Source organism: Sinocyclocheilus rhinocerous, unplaced genomic scaffold (genome assembly GCF_001515625.1).
Source record: "Sinocyclocheilus rhinocerous isolate Xijiao unplaced genomic scaffold, SAMN03320098_v1.1 scaffold317, whole genome shotgun sequence".
Taxonomy (NCBI): Eukaryota; Metazoa; Chordata; class Actinopteri; order Cypriniformes; family Cyprinidae; genus Sinocyclocheilus; species Sinocyclocheilus rhinocerous.
Window position 1 is genome coordinate 800,701 of NW_015633534.1, and position 21,523 is coordinate 822,223.

Below are 21,523 nucleotides of genomic sequence, written 5' to 3' on the forward strand. Positions count from 1 at the left end.
GCCGGTCCCCGGAACAGACACATAGATGTCAGAACCCAAGAATTTAAAGCAGAATATGGATCGATAAAGCAGAATCACGTCAGAATCGCAATTAATGTCTCTCTGGTGTCCACAATAATTCTAGAGACACAATAGTAGAAACGTCCCTTTGGAACTGATCTGATTTTCAGGCCTTGTTCAAGTGTCAGACAATGGTGGAATTCTTTGGCCTGTGGCCATGTGATTCAGCTCAGTAAAACAGGTGGCTAACTCAACTGAACATCTGGACTCTGAAGCTCTAATTGAGATTTCTTCTGCACAAATTCAGCACCAAAGCACCCAATCACACTACCCTGTTTGTCTTTGGCCCTTGGGTCTCTATCTTACGTTCAAAAGTTATTGTCAAAACAACTTTAGTTTATAAGTTTAGAAGTTCCTCAACTGGTAGAGCCTGGCTCAAGCCATACCAAGGTCAAGGGTTGTAACCTATGAATGCAATGGAAGTTGCTCTGGAAAAAAGCATTTGCCAAGTGAATAAATGTACACAGAAGTTCCAAGTTACGGATTTCAATTAAACCACATGTATATCTAGTACGATCTCCATCTAGCCGCAAAGAGAAACAGGTCAACCTGAACAACATTGCCTAACCATCTAGGGGTGTCCAATCCTGCTCCGGGAGGGCCACTGTCCTACACTGGCTGTGTTCCACTTCGTCTTTTATGCCCTTCCCTGGCTAACCTCCATCAGTCTCATTGATTCGGATGTACATCATTGATCATGTTGCACGAGTGCCCACTACTGGCAGAATCATCGCAATGGGCTAAAATGGAACGTGCTAAACCCTTGATCAATTGGAATCTGCTATGGAGTTGATTTATTTACATTTTCCCCCCTTACAAATTAGTTTTATGCAGCATATGTGTACACGTATGCTTGGACTGTTTTTAATATTTGAAAAATAATTATTATATCAGAGTTGTGGGGGTAAATTAAACACGATCTGAGGTGACGTCACAATCCTGTTGCATTCTGGTACATGGAGCTGCCTGAAGTGTACACTAAGCACCCTTAGTAAAAATCGAGGGGTTGAGGCTCTCTATAAACCTCCCTTGTTGACTTAACAAAGTAGAACGCACTTTAAAATGGCAGAGGGGATTCGCCTGAGGGGAAGTGCTTAGAGAAGTTTGCAAGTGTTCGACTAAAAGCGAAGTGGAATGCAGCCAGGTTTCAGCTCCTATGCCAATTAAACACACCTAATTAGGATCTTCAGGATGACTAGAAACTTCCAGACATGTGTGTTGGGGCAGGTAGGCGCTAAACTCTGTAGGATATTGACCCTTACAGGAGTAGGATTGGCCACTCCTGGTCTGTACTTTTAATCAAAAACCAAGTCAATTCAGCCTATACCAACCCTGCTCATGGAGGGCTACCATCCCACAGAGTTTAGTTAAAATAACAGGCAGGTGTGTTGGAGCAGGTTGGAACTGAAGTCTGCAGTTCTCCAGGAGCAGGATTGGTTACCCCCGATCTATACTACTTTGATTTTAGGAGTGAAAAATATCATTTGGGTGGAAAATTTGGATTGTTATTTTTACCTTAAACCTAATGCATGTTGCAGTCACCAAGTTTCAGTACTATCCATGTTTGGAAATGTTCCTATCAGACTGCTGTATCGGATGCCGGATCACATGAATGACAGTGTCTGCACTCCGGTTGTTGGTTACGGTACTTTGTCACACCATCAACAGTCTCTGACACTCATGTTGCCTCAAATCACCAACTCTTATTCAAAACAAATGACTTCCAATCGATCCGATGCTGCCAGTGTGAGCAATCATTGTTGGTTTGAATGTTCCAGAATGTAATGTTGCCAACAGAACCATGTTAGGAGTGTGTATGCAAGACCCAGGGTTATACCAATGTCCCGAACTCCCTTATGTGGGTGCCTTGAAGTAAACCTCTGCTGTGCTACTTCTGTGAGTGTTGTGTCCAGCACTTTGGATTATAACAACAGAAAGACATTGATAATAATAATAACCAATAGCAATTATTATTATTATTATAAAAATAACAACAATAATGATCATTTTATACATTCCCACTTCACAGAAGTGAAAATAAAACAGGTGTCAGCGCAGTGCTGAGCAGTGGTTTGGGTTCCACAGGGCTAAAAGCAGTTGTGTGTGTGTTGATTAGCGAGAGAGAGGCTTCTTTCTTCTGTGCCCAGCATTGACTTTTCTCTCTGCCAGTTTTCTCTCTCTTTCCTCGTTGCAGCATCTGTCTCTGCTTCTCTCCATGGGGTCAGTGTCCTTGGCACGTCTTGCAGCACATCTGTCTGAAGTACGCACGGCTGCAGAACTTGAACTTCAGCACCAATGGGCAATATGCCACCTTATTTACGTCTTTGCACTCTAGGGGAAGAGAAAAAAGGTGGAATGAGAAAGGATACGTGAAGGAGTAAGTGGTTGATACTGGGGAACCACAAAGGGGAAACTTGAAAGCTTGTTAAAGAGATAGTTCACCCTGAAATGAAAAGTCTGCCATCACCCTCATATAACTTTTTTTGCTCTAGTGGAACAAAAGATTAATTTGCGCTGGGACTGTCAAGCTCTGAAATCAGAATAAAGGTATCATTAAGAAAAATGAGTCAGATGAGTTTAGAATGACATGAAGGCAAGTAAATCATGACAGACTTTTAATTTTGGTTGAACTATCCAATTATATGATAGGCAAGTCTGTGTGGAACAGTGACTCAGGACTTTGATCAGAACCCAGAGACTGCTGGGATCTACAACTGGGCCCAGCTCTCTCTCTTAAATCTCTCATGAACTCTTCATTGGAATAAACACCAGCTACTTTGAAACCGAACAAGCTTAAAGTAATTAAACTAGTCTTTTGAAACTAGTCTTTTGAGTTTCTATATTGACTACACTGAAGAAAGTTTTACTCATATCCCTCATCGTTGTTAATGAAAAGCATGTTTGGAGGACCGTCTTTTGGGTTCTTAGAATGCGAGTCATATTTCAGATGTCTGTGTGAATCTAGGTGGTAATCAGTAGCCGCTTTTCCACTGTTGGGCCAGTGCGAGCCAGTGCTTTAAATGGGCCGGGTGGGGCTAATAGCCTCAGACCTGTAGCACCGAGGCCAAAATCACGCTGCGTTTCCACGGTCGGGCCAGAAACTCAGTTGCGCTTCACTAAAACCCGCCCTTTACATGCCTCTCAACAACGTCACGCAACCCCATCATTTCACCAACAAAGAGAAGTTATCAGAAAACTAATAAGAAATAAGTCACTGGAACTAGCGCGATCACAAAACGAACATGATAAAAGCGGTCGCTTGTTTGCATGCTTTGTTAAAGATTTAAATCCAAAAGCATCAATGTTTTACAATAATAAGTGATGCATTGATCATAATGAATTAATTTATCAGGATTGAAAATTAGTCACACAGAAATAAAGCGGTATGAACATAGCCTACCTACTTATTCAGTCGAGTCTGTTTCTGTTTATTTGTAGTCACAGTTATATACATCACATTTAGAAAGAATGATCATTTCTATATTTTTATAAAAGCTCCCGAACAAAAACCATTATTATATTTTTAAGACATACGCGGAGCTAAACTCTCGAGACGAGACTTATGACAGATAAAATATGTTACTAAATAAATACATGATTGTGATAGAGAATAAGAAGCCGACGTCTGATTTCTTCAAGCGGTCGTATTTACCATGTTTACTATGGTAACGTTAATGGCTAGCGTGCATAGTCTTTTGCATCGCTTATAAATATTTCTGCCTTGCATGGTGATCATAATCCACATCGGATCAAGTTATTTCAAACACTCGCTGCTGTCTGAAAGTGAGATTTGAACTAAAATTATTTTAAGTCTTTAATGCTGGTGTTATAGCTGTTAACTTTATGAAATGATCCGCGGCGCTGAAGCTCTCCAGACGCGGAGAAACTCCGCCTTTGTTCATAACCACTCCTCTAGCCCCAGCTGGCCCGCTTTGGCCCACGGTTTGAGTGAATATGAAGGACAGTGGGTTAGCAAGGGCATTTCTGTGGTTAGGTGTGAAATCTGAATTGAATCTAGCAGCTTGATAGTCCCTCCACTAATTGTTCTAAAATCGCAAATGTGACACTATGCTGTTGGGGAAACCATAACAAATACGTGCCTGTATCTGTCAAACAGTCAAAAGATATTAAATGTCGTATTTACATTTACATGAAAAAGTAATTCTGTGGGATTTCTAAACAGGCACTGTATAGGGTACCAATTAAAAGTTATTTTCGTGTCCAGGGGGGATTCTGTAGGACAGGGACAGAATCTTGCATGACCCTGCAGCACTGGAAAGCTAATAGACTTCCTTTGAGTCAAAGCCAAAACTCTTGAGTTCTCCTTCAAAAGAGGCCATGACTCAGGGCCTGGACACAAGCCTCTTATGGTAATTACAGCATCTAAGCGTAAAAAGAGAGCGACCTGATTCACGGCGCGGGCAGACGGCCATCTGCATTAGTGTGGCAGTGTGCTGATGGTGCTAACTGGCTCTACCTCAATTAATATGTCTTCCTTATTAGGCTCTTTAAACTGCCATGGCTGACGACAATGAAAGTAGACATTCTGTCACTGTTGTTGATTAGGATACAACTAATCCTATTAGGGTCCATTAGGAGAGATAATCTAACGCTGCTTCCCCAGTGAAGGAATCTGAATAGGGATCCATCTCGCGAGGGTCATGGAAGTTTTATTGAATCCAGGATCGCCTAAATAGTGTCTCGATTCCAAACTGAGGTAGTTAATAACAGGCAAGAACAGAACAATATAATCCTTTGTTAATTCAAAATTGAACGCAGAGGCCACAAACTTTGTAAATGTCAACACTGTGATCAAAGCCAGATGCAGCTCAAACGAAACGCTCATAAGCCACGTGATTAGCGGAACAGTGATTGACTTACCGTCGCCACCGGAGATGGGTGTAGCGTCACATTTACTTTCACACTGCTGCATGGTGTTTGGCCGTAGTGACTCTGGACATTCGGTGTAGGGCTGTCCCATATATGACAGACACTGAACCATCCGCATCTGCTGCCCTAGTCCACATTGAGCAGAGCACTGCAAAAACACACGGCGAGCCTTTAGTACAGCCTCTAATACAGTACATACGTCATAACTGGGGATGCAGAGATATTACAACAGATACTGATATTAACATTCTACATTATTGTCTCTTTCTATTTCTATTAATAAATTAATACAATAATAAAATCAGTTGTTTGAAATGGTACAACAATTAGTGAAGAGCATATCTGAGTTGAAATATGAGACAACATGTATGAATACGCAAACCCAAAGTTAATATCTTTCGAGCCACTTTGCCATAATGAGCCAATTAAGTTAGACTTCACCTAGTGGACGTCTTGTCCACTTTGCAACCTATTCTAGCCAAGAACCATTGACTTATACAGGAAGAGGTTCAACAATTGTTACCAACAACAGTTAGTTTGATTTACAGAGTATTTAGGGGCAAGCAAATCTGAAATCAAATTAAATTCTGAAATAAAGTTGAATATTAAGGTGTGCTCAAGGATATCTCTTACTTTCTACCAAGTAGTGCAAACAAAACTCTCTCTCTCGACCTCTCAATGCCAGAACCACAGGGAAATTTAGCAACTGGTTATTTCTTATAATTATAAAAACATGTTGACTTCTATAAATGCACTCTATAGATGATTGCTTCCGCATTTAGTGGCACTCAGTGGTCACCGCAACTTCCAGTGCAGTGCAGTGTATGGAAATTGTGAGAAAAAATAAGCGCAAAATTAAATCTTGAGGAAGTTACAAGACAAAGCAATACTGATATGATCTACCTTCACACTAAAAGTATTTAAAGTTTTAAAACTCATTACTAAAATGTTGCATACACTACAGTTGCTTATACAGTATATATATATATAATATACAATATAATTAGTTGTGATCGACAGTTATTAAATATGAAATAGAAATATGACAGAAAGAGTTTGCTACTACCAGTTTTCTATGGGAGAATTCTGTATCGGAAACTCGTTTGGCGCTCAGATTGTAGTGTGCATAGAGTCCATTGTGTAGAAGCCAAACCAATCAGACTGGTATAAGTGATTTTAGTCTGCACTTGGCGTGTTTGTGTGTAGTGTGTATCAGGCGGTCTATGGCACGCTTGTGAATTCTGGCCCAAAATCAGTGCTCCAAAACTAAGGAGCGAAAGCTACTTGCGGAATGTCATTGTAATAGTTTAATTGAATCTCTGACTACTGTCAGCTGTTCTACATTAAAGGTCTCGACGTTGCTGGAGGGAGTAAATTGCGTCTGTCTGAAGTGAAACTGAGATGTATTCCAGTAGTCTCTTACCATGATGTAGCTCAGTGATTCAATGGAAAAACCAAAGAGTTGCCTTGCAACCCAATACAACACACAAATTTAGCTCATTAGTCACTCTGCTGTAGTGCCTAGTGTGAATGCCACAGAAACGCTGACGTCGCATGCCAAGACAAGGATCTGATGTGGATTTAGTCATAAACACGTGTAAGACCCACAGTGAAGGACCCCTCACGGGACTGGGAGTGCAGACATCTCAGATGAGTTTCCAGCAGCCTTCCCATTTCATCCCCTTTAAATTAAACAGACTTTATTAGAGTGCGAGCCCCTGACAGACGGCATATGTCAGTGAGGGCCTTAAGTGGGATTTGAACCAGTGACCTTTTGGCCCACGGCTCCCTTCAACAGCCTCTCCATTATGAGAGTCCCAGTTCACTGCAGGAATCATAGGATGGCGAAACTTGTACTACAGTAGTTGTAGCTTCATTCAGGTAGATGGAAAAATCTGGACTTTTGTTAGTTTAATATATTTTTCAGATCATAAAATTATTGTTGATTTTGTAACCTTCGTTATCACTTATAAGTGGTGTAGAATTTTACATGAAGCCAATATTGATGGTTTATATCACCCCTTTACCTAAATTCATTACTTCAGACTTATGTGCCCTCTAGAAGCTTGCGTTCTGCAAGTGCAACAGTTCTTTCCGGTCCTCGAATCTGATTGGCTGAGAGGAGTGTGATATTCTCGTGATAACAGTACTCCAACCGACGTTTGCTGATAGTATTTCATCTTTAAAATTTAGTTGTTGAAGATCATCACAATAACTAAAACGTGTCATAAACATTTGTTTGGGCACAGATTTATTTTCTGCAATGAATCCAAAAAGAAAACAAAAACAATACGATTTTTTTTGTTGGCTTTTGGATTCATTGCAGAAAATAAGATCTGTGCCCAAACAAATGTTATGACACGTTTTAGTTATTGTGATAATAATTGATGGGAACCAAAGAAAAATGCAGAAATCAATTCCTGAAGGATAAGATCATATTCTGCCCTACATTTTTTCCCTTATTGAATACTACCTGTCTATCTTTTGTTTGTGGCATTTAAAAAAAGATTTACTATAAGCCACCACAGTTATTATGATCGTAACATTATTTTAAAAAGAGAAACCCACAGGATCTGTCTGAGAGTGATGTGTTTTGTCTTTTTAAAAACATATTCTTGGCATTGACAGAAAACCTTGTCTACTGCAGAGATAAACTTCAAACAATCTGGATGATATTACTACCACTACACACTCTTGGGCTGTTATACTCGCTGTCACTCACAGAAACACGCGTCACTGGCTTTCCAGAGACACTAGTTTATTATGCGAGTGTAAATTCTGTTGACGTTAACTAAACACATGGTCTTTTTCACACTGTATTAAAACAGTCTTTACTCAGCCTTTGCATTTTCAGACCAGGAATTGCTGTAAAGACAAAACTGTTTCCTTCATTTTTTACATTCAAAATTATGATATTCTTGGCATTGACAGAAAACCTTGTCTACTGCAGAGATAAACTTCAAACAATCTGGATGATATTACTACCACTACACACTCTTGGGCTGTTATACTCGCTGTCACTCACAGAAACACGCGTCACTGGCTTTCCAGAGACACTAGTTTATTATGCGAGTGTAAATTCTGTTGACGTTAACTAAACACATGGTCTTTTTCACGCTGTATTAAAACAGTCTTTACTCAGCCTTTGCATTTTCAGACCAGGAATTGCTGTAAAGACAAAACTATTTCCTTAATTTTTTACATTCAAAATTATGCAAAAAACTGCTGCTGGGGTGTAAAAATCCATAAAGCGGTGCTCTTTGGATGCGGGATTCTTTTGTATCATCAAAATATTCATAAATCCAAGGTACTCGAGTAGTGTGAAAAAATTAAAAAGCCAAAATTAAAAAGGCTTTTTAATTTTTTCACACTACTCGAGTGCCTTGGATTTTTCAAACAATCTGGATGATATTACTACCACTACACACTCTTGGGCTGTTATACTCGCTGTCACTCACAGAAACACACGTCACTGGCTTTCCAGAGACACTAGTTTATTATGCGAGTGTAAATTCTGTTGACGTTAACTAAACACATGGTCTTTTTCACACTGTATTAAAACAGTCTTTACTCAGCCTTTGCATTTTCAGACCAGGAATTGCTGTAAAGACAAAACTGTTTCCTTCATTTTTTACATTCAAAATTATGCAAAAAACTGCTGCTGGGGTGTAAAAATCCATAAAGCGGTGCTCTTTGGATGCGGGATTCTTTTGTATCATCAAAATATTCATAAATCCAAGGTACTCGAGTAGTGTGAAAAAATTAAAAAGCCAAAATTAAAAAGGCTTTTTAATTTTTTCACACTACTCGAGTGCCTTGGATTTATGAGTATTTTGTTTTCTTTATTTGTTCTAAATCATAATGACACCTGAAATACGTATATTCAAGCCTAAATTTGATTGCATTTTACAGTGAATTTGAAACTGTATTCACAACCAATTTTAAATGAAGCAATATTCAATCAGAGAAAAACGTAGGATGGTACTTGATTCTAAAGAGCGCAACAGTCGGGTTCTGGAGGCTCGAACCCCCTCGCCCCTTTAATTGCTGATGCTAAAGTGCCCTTTCAGTCCGATCTCGGTGCCCCTGGACCACGATTTCAACTGAGGGAGATTGTGTATGTCCCTGAGTAAATGAATGACTCATCAATGGTTTTGGTCCAGTTTCCCAGAAAAGCAAGACTGTATATAGATAAGACTCCTTGCATACAGATGAACTCAAAGTGAACAGAAACAGACCAAAAGCAACCTGGGACCTTTTAGGCCGTCTGCAAGTTCTGGTTCTGTTAAACTGTCCTCATCAGGATGAATAAAACTGTGGATGAGTAAATTTGTATTACCTGTCCCCATTCTCCAGGGATCCAGCGTGGCGGCGGACAGCGACCAAGGCTGCAGCGAATACGGACTGGGGGTTTGTTGTGGTCAGAACAGAGGGCTGGTGGGAAGGTTTTGGTCAGGTCGCTACTTTTACATAGAACTATGCGGTGCTTGAAGCCAGGGCCACACTTTGGGGTACACTATAAACAAAAACACAACAATATTAAAACAAGAAGATTACCAGGCATTCTAGAGGAAATACAAATACATAAAAACACATCAAGTCACCTCAGACCAGTCCAGTGTCACCCACTGGGGCGGACAAGACTGATTGTTGCAGGACTCTTGTTCTATTGGCCGATGGGTCAGACAGTGGTTGTCCTCCAGGGTCTCCTCCTCGGCGGGTCTGATTTTACGGATACACAAAACAGTGCGTGTTCGGATGCCTCCATCACAGGTCTTCCCACATTCTGACCAGTCACCGATAAACCACCTGAAACACAAATAAATGGGGTCCAAAATGTACTTTTTGATGCAAATAAATAATATAAATAGGCCATAAATAATTCCTAACAACCACAGAACTGTATTCTGCATTATAAAATATTTATTTGGTGAAATATGCATAGCATATAAAAAAAGTTTGGGGTCAATAAGATTTTAGGCCTTTTTTACAAAAAAAGAAAAAAAAGAAAGAAATTTCAAGTAAATTGTTCTTTTGATATTTCTTTTCATTAAAGAATCCTAAAAAAAAAAAAACGTCATGGTTTCCACAAAAATATAAAAAAATACTATAAATCAGCATATTAGAATGATTTCTGAAGATCATGTGACACTGAAGACTGGAGTAATGATGCTGAAAATTCAGCTTTGATCGCAGGAATAAACTACATTTTAAAATATATTACAATAGAAAACAGTTATTGTAAATTGTAATACTATTTCACAATATTACAATTTTACTGTATTTTTTATCAAATAAATGAAGCATTGATGAGCCTGAGAGACAAAAACATTAAAACATCTTTCTGACTTTTTTCACAAAAAGAAAATTCTCCATCCACAAATATTTATTACCAACCACAGAACTGTATATGCATTATTTCATCAAAATATATTTGTGTTGCCCTTATTACAAATAGTAATAAATAAATAGATTCTCCTTAGCAGTGACTGTTCCACACTTCCAGCATCATATACAAACCTTGAATAAAACCATCAAGATCTTGATTTAGATTTTTATATATTATTTTCAAATAATGTCTCGCCACATAGCAGTCTGGAATTACCGGGAAAACAAACTTCTGAAATAAATGGCCTGAAACGCCATTTTATTTACTCGCCAAAACCATATTTGCACTCTCATTTAGTTTTGAACCCTGCAAATACACATTGTTAACGTTCAACGGGTTGCGAAACTCCACACAATGGCAACAACAATTCCAAATTTGCGTTCAATTTGTCTTCATTTTTGGCTAAATGAGTTCTACACTTTTCGCTGGGCTGTGGAATACAGGCATTTTTATATAAACGTCTGACTTTTTATCATTTGTTACGGCTGAATTAAGTTCCGTGCGGTTTGTTTACATTCTCTTGGCGATGCTCTGATAAAGCAACGGACGATGTGTCTTATGAAACACTACAAGTAAAATAAAATTAAAGTTGGACATAAATTATTAATGAAATAATCTCATTATCTGCAAGATCATTAAAGAAAATTACCTCCCCAAAAACAACAGGGTGTTCTCGAATGACCATCATAACCCTTTCTGGGCCAGAGACTGCATTCCTCTGACATCAGGTGGAGATGGAAATAGATTTTAGATGATGTTATTAGTGATGCCCATCTTGGGGTTCAGGTTCACTAAACCCTCCACTGGCAAGATGCAGGAGCGCAGAGGCCAAAACCATTTAATTCCTCCTTCCAATTTAAAATTTGCAGACACAAGTGAACTTTGCTCAGCTTCTCGCCCCATTGAAAATGAGCGCTAAGTGCGTCTGGCCGCCGCACACATGCATACTCCACACGTTTATGGATATTGTCCCTTGAGGGTTCATAAACTCTGCTAGCCAATACAATTAAACGCAGGTGATCACTCATACTTTTTTTGGACGCCTTTAGGATTTTGGCACCAAAGTCCAAATGAAAATAGGCAACATATGAAGAAATAAATCATGTTGCTTAGTTTTTAAGTTGTCTTCAAAGAGGTTCTTTATGGCCGGGATGCTATAAAGACAAATTAAACATTACGGGTTGTGGCACTTTGCGTTTTTTATTTCTGGGCAGCTATGTGCTATTTTGATAAGGCTCATCAAAACGGAATAAAATTTCTGTATTTCATTCATCCTAGGCTGGCAAAGAGAGCAAAACCTTGAGTATAAGCCACATGTTTAGGAAATTAGATATATTTCACCTCAGTATTCAAAGAAAATTATATATATAAAAGTTGATTTTGTATGTAATAAATAAATAAAGCTTTTTTCTACACTATGAGATTAATTTCTTGACAGTTAAACCCTATTTCTCAGTAGCATACTGTAACACAGTCTCGTGATGTGATGTAATAAATCGTTTTCATTAAAATCTAAGTCTCGTAACCACCTGAGACCATGACAAGAGACAGGAAATTTTGATGCGTCACGCTGGGTAGCCCTGCTTCTTGTGAAATATCATTTGTTCGTAATTACACTGCTCATTACTCTACATCAAATATCTTCTGATTGGTTGAAATTTTGTCATGTTGTGCAGAATTTTTCACTTTCAATGTGGACAGAATTGCAAGGATCAACGCATGCGTGTTCTACATCAGCAGCAGCACGCTCATGCGTTGTGGTACTCTCGATAATGATGGAGGACAGTGACGCAGAAGAGAATTGTTGAATAAAGTCATTATTTGTGTTTTCTTTGCACACAAGATGTATTCTTGTAGCTTCGAAAAATTACAGTTGATGTCACATGGACTATTTTAACAATGTCCTTACTATGTTTCTGCTTATGGAAACATTTCCGTTGCATTGCCGTTTATGGAGGGTCCGAAAGCTCTCAGATTTCATCAAAAATATCTTAATTTGTGTTCCGAAGATGAACAAAGGTCTTACAGATTTGGAACGACATGAGGGTGAATAATTAAATAATTAATTAATTAATGACAGAATTTTCATTTTTGGGTGAACTATCCCTTTAAAGTACAATTTTAAGAAAGTATGATGATAGTTTTCATTATACTGAATTTAATTGATACTAATATAATAATAAAAATGATCATCGTCCAGATTATTTTTCACCGAAGATTACCGAAATGAGAATGACTGAATGAGAATGAAAATCATACATTTTCAAATTACAGTCATTTAGAAGGAATGTTTAGTAGAAAATGTGAAAACTGTCATGAACAATGTCCCATTGCAAAAAATAAATTATTATTTTCTAATTTTAATCATATTTTCTCTTTGTTTTTCAGTAGTGGTAATGGTTATAAATAAGCAGTACTTTAATTGTTTAATATATAATTTTTGCCTTTTTCCTGATATGAATCAAATTTTCAGACTGAGATTCAAATTACACCTCAAATTTGCTATACTCACTCCGGAGGACACGGCTCGGTGTTGCAAGGTCGCTGGTTCCCTGGCGGTTTGCCATCTGGGTCACAGTAGCTGTTTTGGACCACAGAACCGTCGTCCAGTCTTTTACACACCACCTCCTGCTTCTGCGAGCCTGCAAAAAGACAATAAAGCATCACTTCATTCATCTGCCTCGCGCTCTCAGCTGGGAGATCGTTTTCGACACTTCAGCAGCTCGCGTACAAGGCGCTGTGTGGTCGGCGTCGATCCCTGAGGTAAAACTACTTCTCTGTCTCTTCTCTAGGGGTCCACTTGCTGGCAGAGCACTCTGTGTGGATGGTGGCACGGAGGCGATATTATTTTTCCCTCAGTATAATATCTAGGTGTGTAAATGCCTCGGTTGAAGTGAGTGTCTAAGTGAATGACTTTTACAGAGAAGCCAATCTTTTCTTTGGCCCTTGGTTGTGAAAAGTGAGCCTTACCACAGTAATGGCAGAATAGTGCGCTACGCTATATACTCAGCGCTAGGAGCCATTGGTGCAGGGGTTCTTTGGGGCCCATAAGGAAAGACATTAGCCTCCAGTTAAGCCGGTTTATGCCAAGCTTGGCTAATGCGCAAGGCCACCTTGTGAGGTGGATCTAATAGCTGCCAATACGGCATTCTTGACTGGGTAGCCGAAATAATGAAATACTCCAGTGGGAGTGCGATGACCCCTTTCGAGAAAAGAGATTTGATTCGCTGAAAGCAAACTAGAGGGTAAATGTAAAATCTCATGACATCAGTTCATGATGTAAGACCGTTATCAGTGTTGTTGCACATAACGATCAAAATAATAAGACGGCAACATTGAAATTTAATGGGAGTTCGTAGAAAAGCAGGAATCAAGTCCAAGCATCTGTAGCGGTGTGAATCAAGAATCATTTTTAAAAGCATATTGCAGAATTTTTATGGCAGTTCACTCGATGTTTAAACGCTCCCTGTGTGGCTTGCCAGCAGAACAGCCGTGAGTTGTATTAATAACACAAAATTTCACAAATGACATAAGTGTTGCTCTGGGGTATTTCCACATAAACTAAAATGTGTTCAAATGAATTGAGGCAACAAATGAGGTCGAGTTCACTGAGCCCGGAGAAAACCCTCCGTGGACTAGCCTGCGATGTTTGCATATTTTGGTGAAATATAACAAGTATTTTGAATGTTTTCAATGGCCACACTTTAAAAAAGCAGAGAGGAAAACTATTTATTGTTGTAAGAAAGCCATTTATTTTGGGGCAGCCTGAACAGTCTGGTCATATTTGAGGTGAGGGCTCACATTTACATGTGGTTACGACATTCAGATGTTGAAATAAGAGGCAGCCTTTCTGTTCACTGCATAACTTGTACATTAGCAGTACAAATTGATGGACCATATAGTCGTATGTCAGATAAAATACACATTTTATCATTCTATTGGATTTTATTACTAATAAAAAAAGATGACTCGGCTAAAAACACCAGAATTAATTTCCAGTCCAATACGGTTCACAAAAAAAGACATAGCAAAGCAAAAGGAGCTTTCTTGATTCAAAAAGAACATAAAAGTACAGCACCATGAAAGTATTAATGTAGCCCAAACCAAAATTTCAGTTGTTATTCACTGATAATTATGAAGCAGATCAGTTCAATTCATAATGAATAATCAATTATAATCAATTCAAAATGGTTTTGTGAACTGGATGAACTGATTCATTTAAAAGATCAATTATTCAAGAATCAGACTTTGCTGCTTCTCTCATCAACTCTCCTTTTTCAAGCTCAAAAGCTCAGTTCTTGTTCACTGTAACTGAACAGAAAAGAACGACCAGTAAATTATTCAAAATGTACACTTTTGTGTTGGACTCACTGTTGACAGAATTTTCATTTTTGGTGAACTATCCCTTTTAGCTAGTTATGAAGCCTGGCAGGGACACTGTCAAGAACATACTTTTGTCTGTCCACTTATTTTTCACATTTTCATCTATTTTTATGTAAATGTTGGTATATCACATAAAAACACTTCATGGAACCCCAGGATGCACATACATTTAAAACATGTGCATAAAAGACTTGCGCTCGATTGAGTCTGATCATTGTTTATCATGCGAGTAAACTACAATGGGAACACATTTATTGAATAAAATCATTGATGCGCATCAAAAAAAGTCATGTGACTTTGCCTCAACAGATGATGTGATTGGTTATAACTGGATAACTAATCAAACATCATCTCAAATGTTACGTCATTAACCATTTTTAAATGCCTGAGCCAAAATCCATCATCAAAATTATTTAGTATAATCACCTCCTATAAGACTGCATTCCCAAACATCAGGCATCCTGATTTATTATGTAGGCCTAGTGAAAAAGAGCCACAGGATGCAACAACTTTCAGTTTTATTATCAATACTTTGCGCCTGTTTCCAAGGAAGTGACAATTTTGTTCTCTTGAACACATGGGATGGAAACTTTGCACATAAGTTAATTTCCCAACTTTGGATGGAAACATGGCTAATGATCAACAGTGTTGGGCAAGTTACTTCCAAAATGTAATACATTATCAATAGGTACAACAAATTTTCTTAGTAAGGATGTGAATGATTGATTGTCTTACCTCCTGCGCATGTTGCTGAGCACTCAGACCAGGGCAGATGGTGCCAGGAGAAGCCCACTTCATTGTCCCCACTTCCTGTACGCTGGATCGGCACATTGAACTTGTAGTGGATGCCCAAGTTCTGTTCCTGTAGTAGCACCTGAAAAGATAAAAAATTGATTGTGGTTACTTTTCTGTTGCTAGTATACTGTCTTAATGAAGAATTCATGGTCTACCTGGTTAACTTTTTTTCTAAATTGTGGCAATTAGCAGACTGACGGACACAAAATCTCAGTATATTACTAGTAGATGGAATTTTAGAGTTGTTCATAGCGGGGCGGTGCACATTCTTTGGTGGCATCAGCCAATCAGTGTTGTCGTGATGTCATTTCCCTGCCTGACTGGCTCAAAGAAGAAAAATGTAATGTGTCCATGAGCAAAGATGGATGCGGGTTGTGTACGTCCGAGGCTGGATGCGCCAACCAAGCAACTGTCATTGAGATGAATGGGAATTTCTCCAGGTATTATAGACCTCCATGGTCTTTTGCCCCAAGGATTTTGGCAAAGGAAGTTGGTCTTGGATGGGTGACAGAAAGACAAATACTGAGGTCTTAAAAATGCATGAAACAGAGCAATCAAATCATTAAGAAGGCAGGGCTGTACGTTAACTTTTTTTTCACATAGCACTGGTGCTACAGAGGTTGAAAGTTTTGTAGCACAGGCCAAAATGTTGTAGCACAAGTATAAAACGTCTGTTATCATGTCTGAAAACAAACACAAGTAATGGAGTTCATCACTTAAACAGGCACTGATGTTCCATACAGAGCACAAAAAATACAAAAAATTGTTTTTAGACAAAGTTTTCTTAATTTGATAAAAATGGAAGAGTGCAGAAACATAACACCTCTTACACCTTAACAAAATATAAAATAAAAAACAATGGCAGACATTTAGGCAAAGTGAGCAAAGATAAAAATCTTTGTCATTATTTTATCATGCAGAACAGCACGTGAGTTAAATGTTTAACCGGTATTGCTTTAAAGCAGATGGAAATAGTGTAGTTTTGCGATTGCGCATAAGTGCAGTGTTCCGTGAGAGTAACTCTACCGCTGAGCTAACACTGATGTGAATGCATGTGGCGTTGTACATTATATTGAGACGGAGGGAGGTGCCAGAACTGCAGCTGATAGAATGTGCGCTGTAGCACGATACAACGATATTTCTTCAAAAGCAGATTGTGGAGACATTCAAAAATGGTCATATCGCACACCTCTAACTACCAAGTATAATCAATCTCACACACACAAACAAGCACAACGAAATCACTTCACACTATTAAGCAGCTGTGTTATGAACATGCAAAACTGTATCGCACGCGTGCTACAGTGGTAAATTTATTCATCGCACAGACCAGTTTTTTCGTAGCACGTGCGACATATATGTCGCACTGTACAGCCCTGAAGAAGCGGAGATTTTTTGGATGAGCCCAACCTCAGTTCAGCTTGAACGAGCAGATATTTAGCATATCACATCAGCTTTACTCCTGAATTACTTAGTCAGAGAGCTGTAATTGTGTGTGTGTTATAAACTGGAAAGCCATGTTAACCAGTGTGGGCCACAATGGCTTGCGGTGCACTAGCCACTTGTATGTTTTCCAGCGGCGCTACGACCAGGCCTGGTATTTCCAGCACTTTTGTCCAGGCAAAAGCCATTGTGGTTGCCGAGACGGGGCTTTTCAGAATGAACACACACACGCGTGCTGAAGCATGTGCACATGAGCACTCTCATTTGGCCAGACAGAGGTTTTTAGTGCAAACATATATAACGGTTAACTCTGAGACCGCTAGCCAGAGTTCATGTGAGGTTTGTACACAGATGTGGACTTTATTTAGAATGAGCCAAGCAGTTTCAAACTGCACATTCAGAACACAAGCCTCTACAGTAGCACTACTGTGACTTTACTATAAGACAACTTAACTATGTGAGATTTTATAGTCTGATAATAATTCAAAGGTAAGGCCTGAATAGTTGTGTAAAAGCCTACACCAATTTGAAATTGTATTTAACTATAGACTTAATTTTTAAATAAATTGTTTTTATGTTGCAGCTAGAATGTAAATTGTGTCCAATTATGTAAAACATTTAATAAAAAAAACAAAAAAAAACGTTTTAATATAATTAAAAACTGTCACACATATCATTGCATTCTGTACTTGTAAATGATGTTATGTATTTTAAAAATTTCCATAGCATAAAATATGCTTCATGTAAAAATTTTACAGAGACACATTAAACTCGATAATTAAACATACAAATGTCATAAAATGTGTTTTATGTAAAACCTTTAGTGAAATAGCTTCTTAATAGTCTTCTTAAACAAATATGATTATGTACTTAAATGATTGTACATATTTTTTAAAACTTTAGCCAAAATGTAAAAATTTTAAACTAGATTATTAATAACTAATTAAACAATTGCATTATGTGTTTTCAAACAACTTTAACTAAACAAACACTGTCACAAATAATTTTGTTATGTAGGGGATTTAACTAATAACTGATCAAACAAACAATTTTTGAATACTTATGTTAATTACAAACGTTGTGTTTTAAAACACTAACCATTACGTAAAACTACATTTTACAAAAAACTTTAGATAACTAATAACTACAGTAATTAACTTTGCATGTTTTAACAACTAATAACTGATTAATCAAACATTGCTGGATATTTACGTTATGCACTTTCAAATAACTTTGTGTTGTAACACCATCCCTAATGTAAAAAAATACAATTTTACTAAAACATTAAAACTGTAGATAACTAATAAGTACTAAAACATTGTCAAATAACTGCTACAGTATATACTTTCAAAAACTCTACATTTTAACATGTAATAACTGATTAAACAAAACAATTTTGCATAATTACGTTATGAACTTTCAAACAACTTTACATGTTTTAAAACACTAGCCATTAAATGTTTTATAAAATATACAATTTCGTGAGCCTTTTAAACTAGCTTTTTAACAAACAAGCAAAATTGTCATACAAATTCAGTAACTGTGCAGCGAATGTATTTGTAAAACACTAGCCATGACATAAAATGTATTTTACATAAAAATTTAATGAGGTCACAAATGACTTTTGTTACTTTTACTGAACTAATAACTGATTAATCAAACATTGCTGGATATTTACGTTATGTACTTTCAAATAATTTTGTGTTGTAACACCATCCCTAATGTAAAAAATAAAATTTTACTAAAACATTAAAACTGTAGATAACTAATAAGTACTAAAACATTGTCAAATAACTGCTACAGTATATACTTTCAAAAACTCTACATTTTAACATGTAATAACTGATTAAACAAAACAATTTTGCATAATTACGTTATGAACTTTCAAACAACTTTACATGTTTTAAAACACTAGCCATTAAATGTTTTATAAAATATACAATTTCGTGAGCCTTTTAAACTAGCTTTTTAACAAACAAGCAAAATTGTCATACAAATTCAGTAACTGTGCAGCGAATGTATTTGTAAAACACTAGCCATGACATAAAATGTATTTTACATAAAAATTTAATGAGGTCACAAATGACTTTTGTTACTTTTACTGAAAGGAAAGTGGAGAAGTGACAGGACAAAAAACAGGTAGAAGAGAGAAAGTGGACATACACTACTCACTACTACATGCAAACTCAGGTTTCCCACACAAGTGTTCTTCCTACATAGTGTTGAGCATGTGAACGACCTGCCAGGCCACATATCCAACATATACTTCTAAAACACTAGCACTAAAAACACTACTGTATCCTTCATAGTAAATAAAGTTCAACTCACCATAACCACCAAATTTTCAATGGTGGCCCCTAAAGCTTCAAGCGACTCGGGTTCGTCAGTCGGCCTCTTGTAGTGGAAGGCTGTTCCTGCGATGTCAAATTTGCGGGGCCAGTCGATGGTCCAGGCTCCGTTGATGTAATAGTCATCCCCCTCCGATTTCAAAGCTGTGACAAGCGAGAGCTCCAGTTAATAACCCGACACGAGCGAGATGCTGCCAAGCAGAGAGAGTGGCGTCATCGCTGTCATTCATCAACATGATGAGCATCGTCTTACAGAGGAGCTCAGGCTTCCTGATGTCAAGGGCAATTTTCACTCTTGCTCTCAGACGCTGTGCAGCTTGTAAGATCTAGCTTACCAAGTTCAGGTGAAAGTCTGCCTTCCTTACAAATCTGCTCAGTTGTCAAAACAAAGATCTCATCTCAAAGCATAACACACCTCAAAATATTCACTCTTGTCTTGATTCAGATGGGGCCAAATTGTAGAAGAAGAATCCAGATGTTTTTTTACTCACTCCAGCTCAAAAAGACACCATTTATTTTTCTTAAAGGTACTCCAAGTGTTTTTCAAACAAAGAAATGAATGGTACTTTTAATAAATCTTTCAAATGGAAACACTAACATTGAAGATTAGGATGTTTTATTACACATTGGGCAGCTCCAAATAGCCAAATATTATCTCGGTACTAATATTTGGCTAAAGTATTAAAATAGATAGCACACTATCATTTGTGAGTTAAATAAAAAGAAAATTCAATTCAAGTTTATTTGTATAGCGCTTTTCGCTATACAAATCGTTGCAAAGCAACTTTACAGCAAATTAAGTTTCTACAATATTTAGTAGTAGCTTAGTATAAATGACGAGTATGAATTTCTTTTTCCCATAGAACAATAAAGAAGAAATTTGGCAGAATGTTTAAACTGATCTTTTTCATGCATGAAAGTAGTGACTAGCTCTAAAAGGGACAAAAAAGCTATATAAAAATAGTATGATTTGTACATGAGTGACTGAAAAGACACATTTAAGTCAAATTTAATAGCTAAAAAAGATTCACATTTTTAAACATAGTGTGTCAAGATGTGTCATAACAGGGTAAGTTATCGATGATACCAAATGGCAATTGGTTCTTGCAAATCTTTTAACTAAAAGTGACATGGCATGTTTTGATATGAATGCATAAGCATTCACCATACGTGAAAGAGTTCTTCAAAACCTCTTCTTTGACCTGAAATAACTGAAAATAATAGAATTGTATGCCCTCAAACTATCAGTTATATGACACATTGGGCAAAACCAACCAAAGATAAGAAGACAGTTGTTTCAGGTAGAAATGAAAAGAACTGACTGATGTTAAACATCAAATGAACCAGTTCTGCAAGCTTGCTTTCATTATTAGCCAAATATTTGTCAGACATTAGGGATCTCAAGGCCATTTCAAAAGATTCTCACTTTAAACAGGGCCATGTGTTTATATTTGACAAATGTGGCACGCATGTGAACGTCTGAAGGAGACTAAATGTGTTTTACAATTTTCTTTAAAACGTTGCTCGCAAGCCCTTTGGCGCTAACGTTGGCCACCGCTGTGCTAGAACATCAGACAACTTATCTTCCTTTCAAACGGCGAGAATAACCTCTACATCAACATGATAGACAACAAAACCCAACAAGCTGTCATACACACTAGCTATATTTATGCTTGCACTCAAAACAACTTAATTGGACCCGCTTGTTTGATTGTTTTAATTAGTTACATGGCTGAGAACCATGATGGTTTTACTCAGCTTGCGGTTGGGACAAGACAAAAGGCAAAATCAAGACAATGAACAAATATAAGACATGAGAGCGAGGATGGCTGTCAGATTGATCCAGATTTACACCCACAACAAAGCCTAAAACAAACCATTTCACCACTTTTGTCCCCAGTATGGCTTCATGAACAAAGCTTCAAGAAGATAAATACAAACACTCACCGATGTAGTTTTTTGACACGGCCTCTTCCCTGATTTCAATATGAACCGATCCTTTTGGTATCTGGACAACCTCCATATAACCTACAAAATGCACAATTTGGTTTAGAAAATGAAGCAAAAGTTGAATGTCGCTCATATAACAGCACAATTTGTAGTTGTCTGTAAATGTACATACATGTACGTCTTGTTTTAGCAGCATGATTTTAGCATCATGAGTGCCACAAACCATTATATGCCATTATATTTAGGTCATGATGGTCGCCTAATC

At 37.6% G+C, this 21,523-nt stretch overlaps 1 protein-coding gene across 1 annotated transcript in view; it reads right to left on the reverse strand.

The window, feature by feature from the left end:
* Positions 1 to 1,136: 1,136 nt before the first annotated feature.
* Positions 1,137 to 21,523, reverse strand: part of LOC107744255 (A disintegrin and metalloproteinase with thrombospondin motifs 6-like) — an 83,757-nt gene continuing 63,370 nt past the window's right edge. Inside the window, exons 17-24 of the mRNA XM_016557791.1 lie at positions 21,256 to 21,336; positions 19,289 to 19,452; positions 15,458 to 15,596; positions 12,852 to 12,981; positions 9,555 to 9,759; positions 9,290 to 9,466; positions 4,942 to 5,098; positions 1,137 to 2,391 (exon numbers count right to left, since the gene is read on the reverse strand). Of these exons, the coding sequence (XP_016413277.1) occupies positions 2,282 to 2,391; positions 4,942 to 5,098; positions 9,290 to 9,466; positions 9,555 to 9,759; positions 12,852 to 12,981; positions 15,458 to 15,596; positions 19,289 to 19,452; positions 21,256 to 21,336 (1,163 nt within the window). The 3' untranslated portion in view covers positions 1,137 to 2,281. The remainder of the gene's footprint in view (positions 2,392 to 4,941; positions 5,099 to 9,289; positions 9,467 to 9,554; positions 9,760 to 12,851; positions 12,982 to 15,457; positions 15,597 to 19,288; positions 19,453 to 21,255; positions 21,337 to 21,523) is intronic.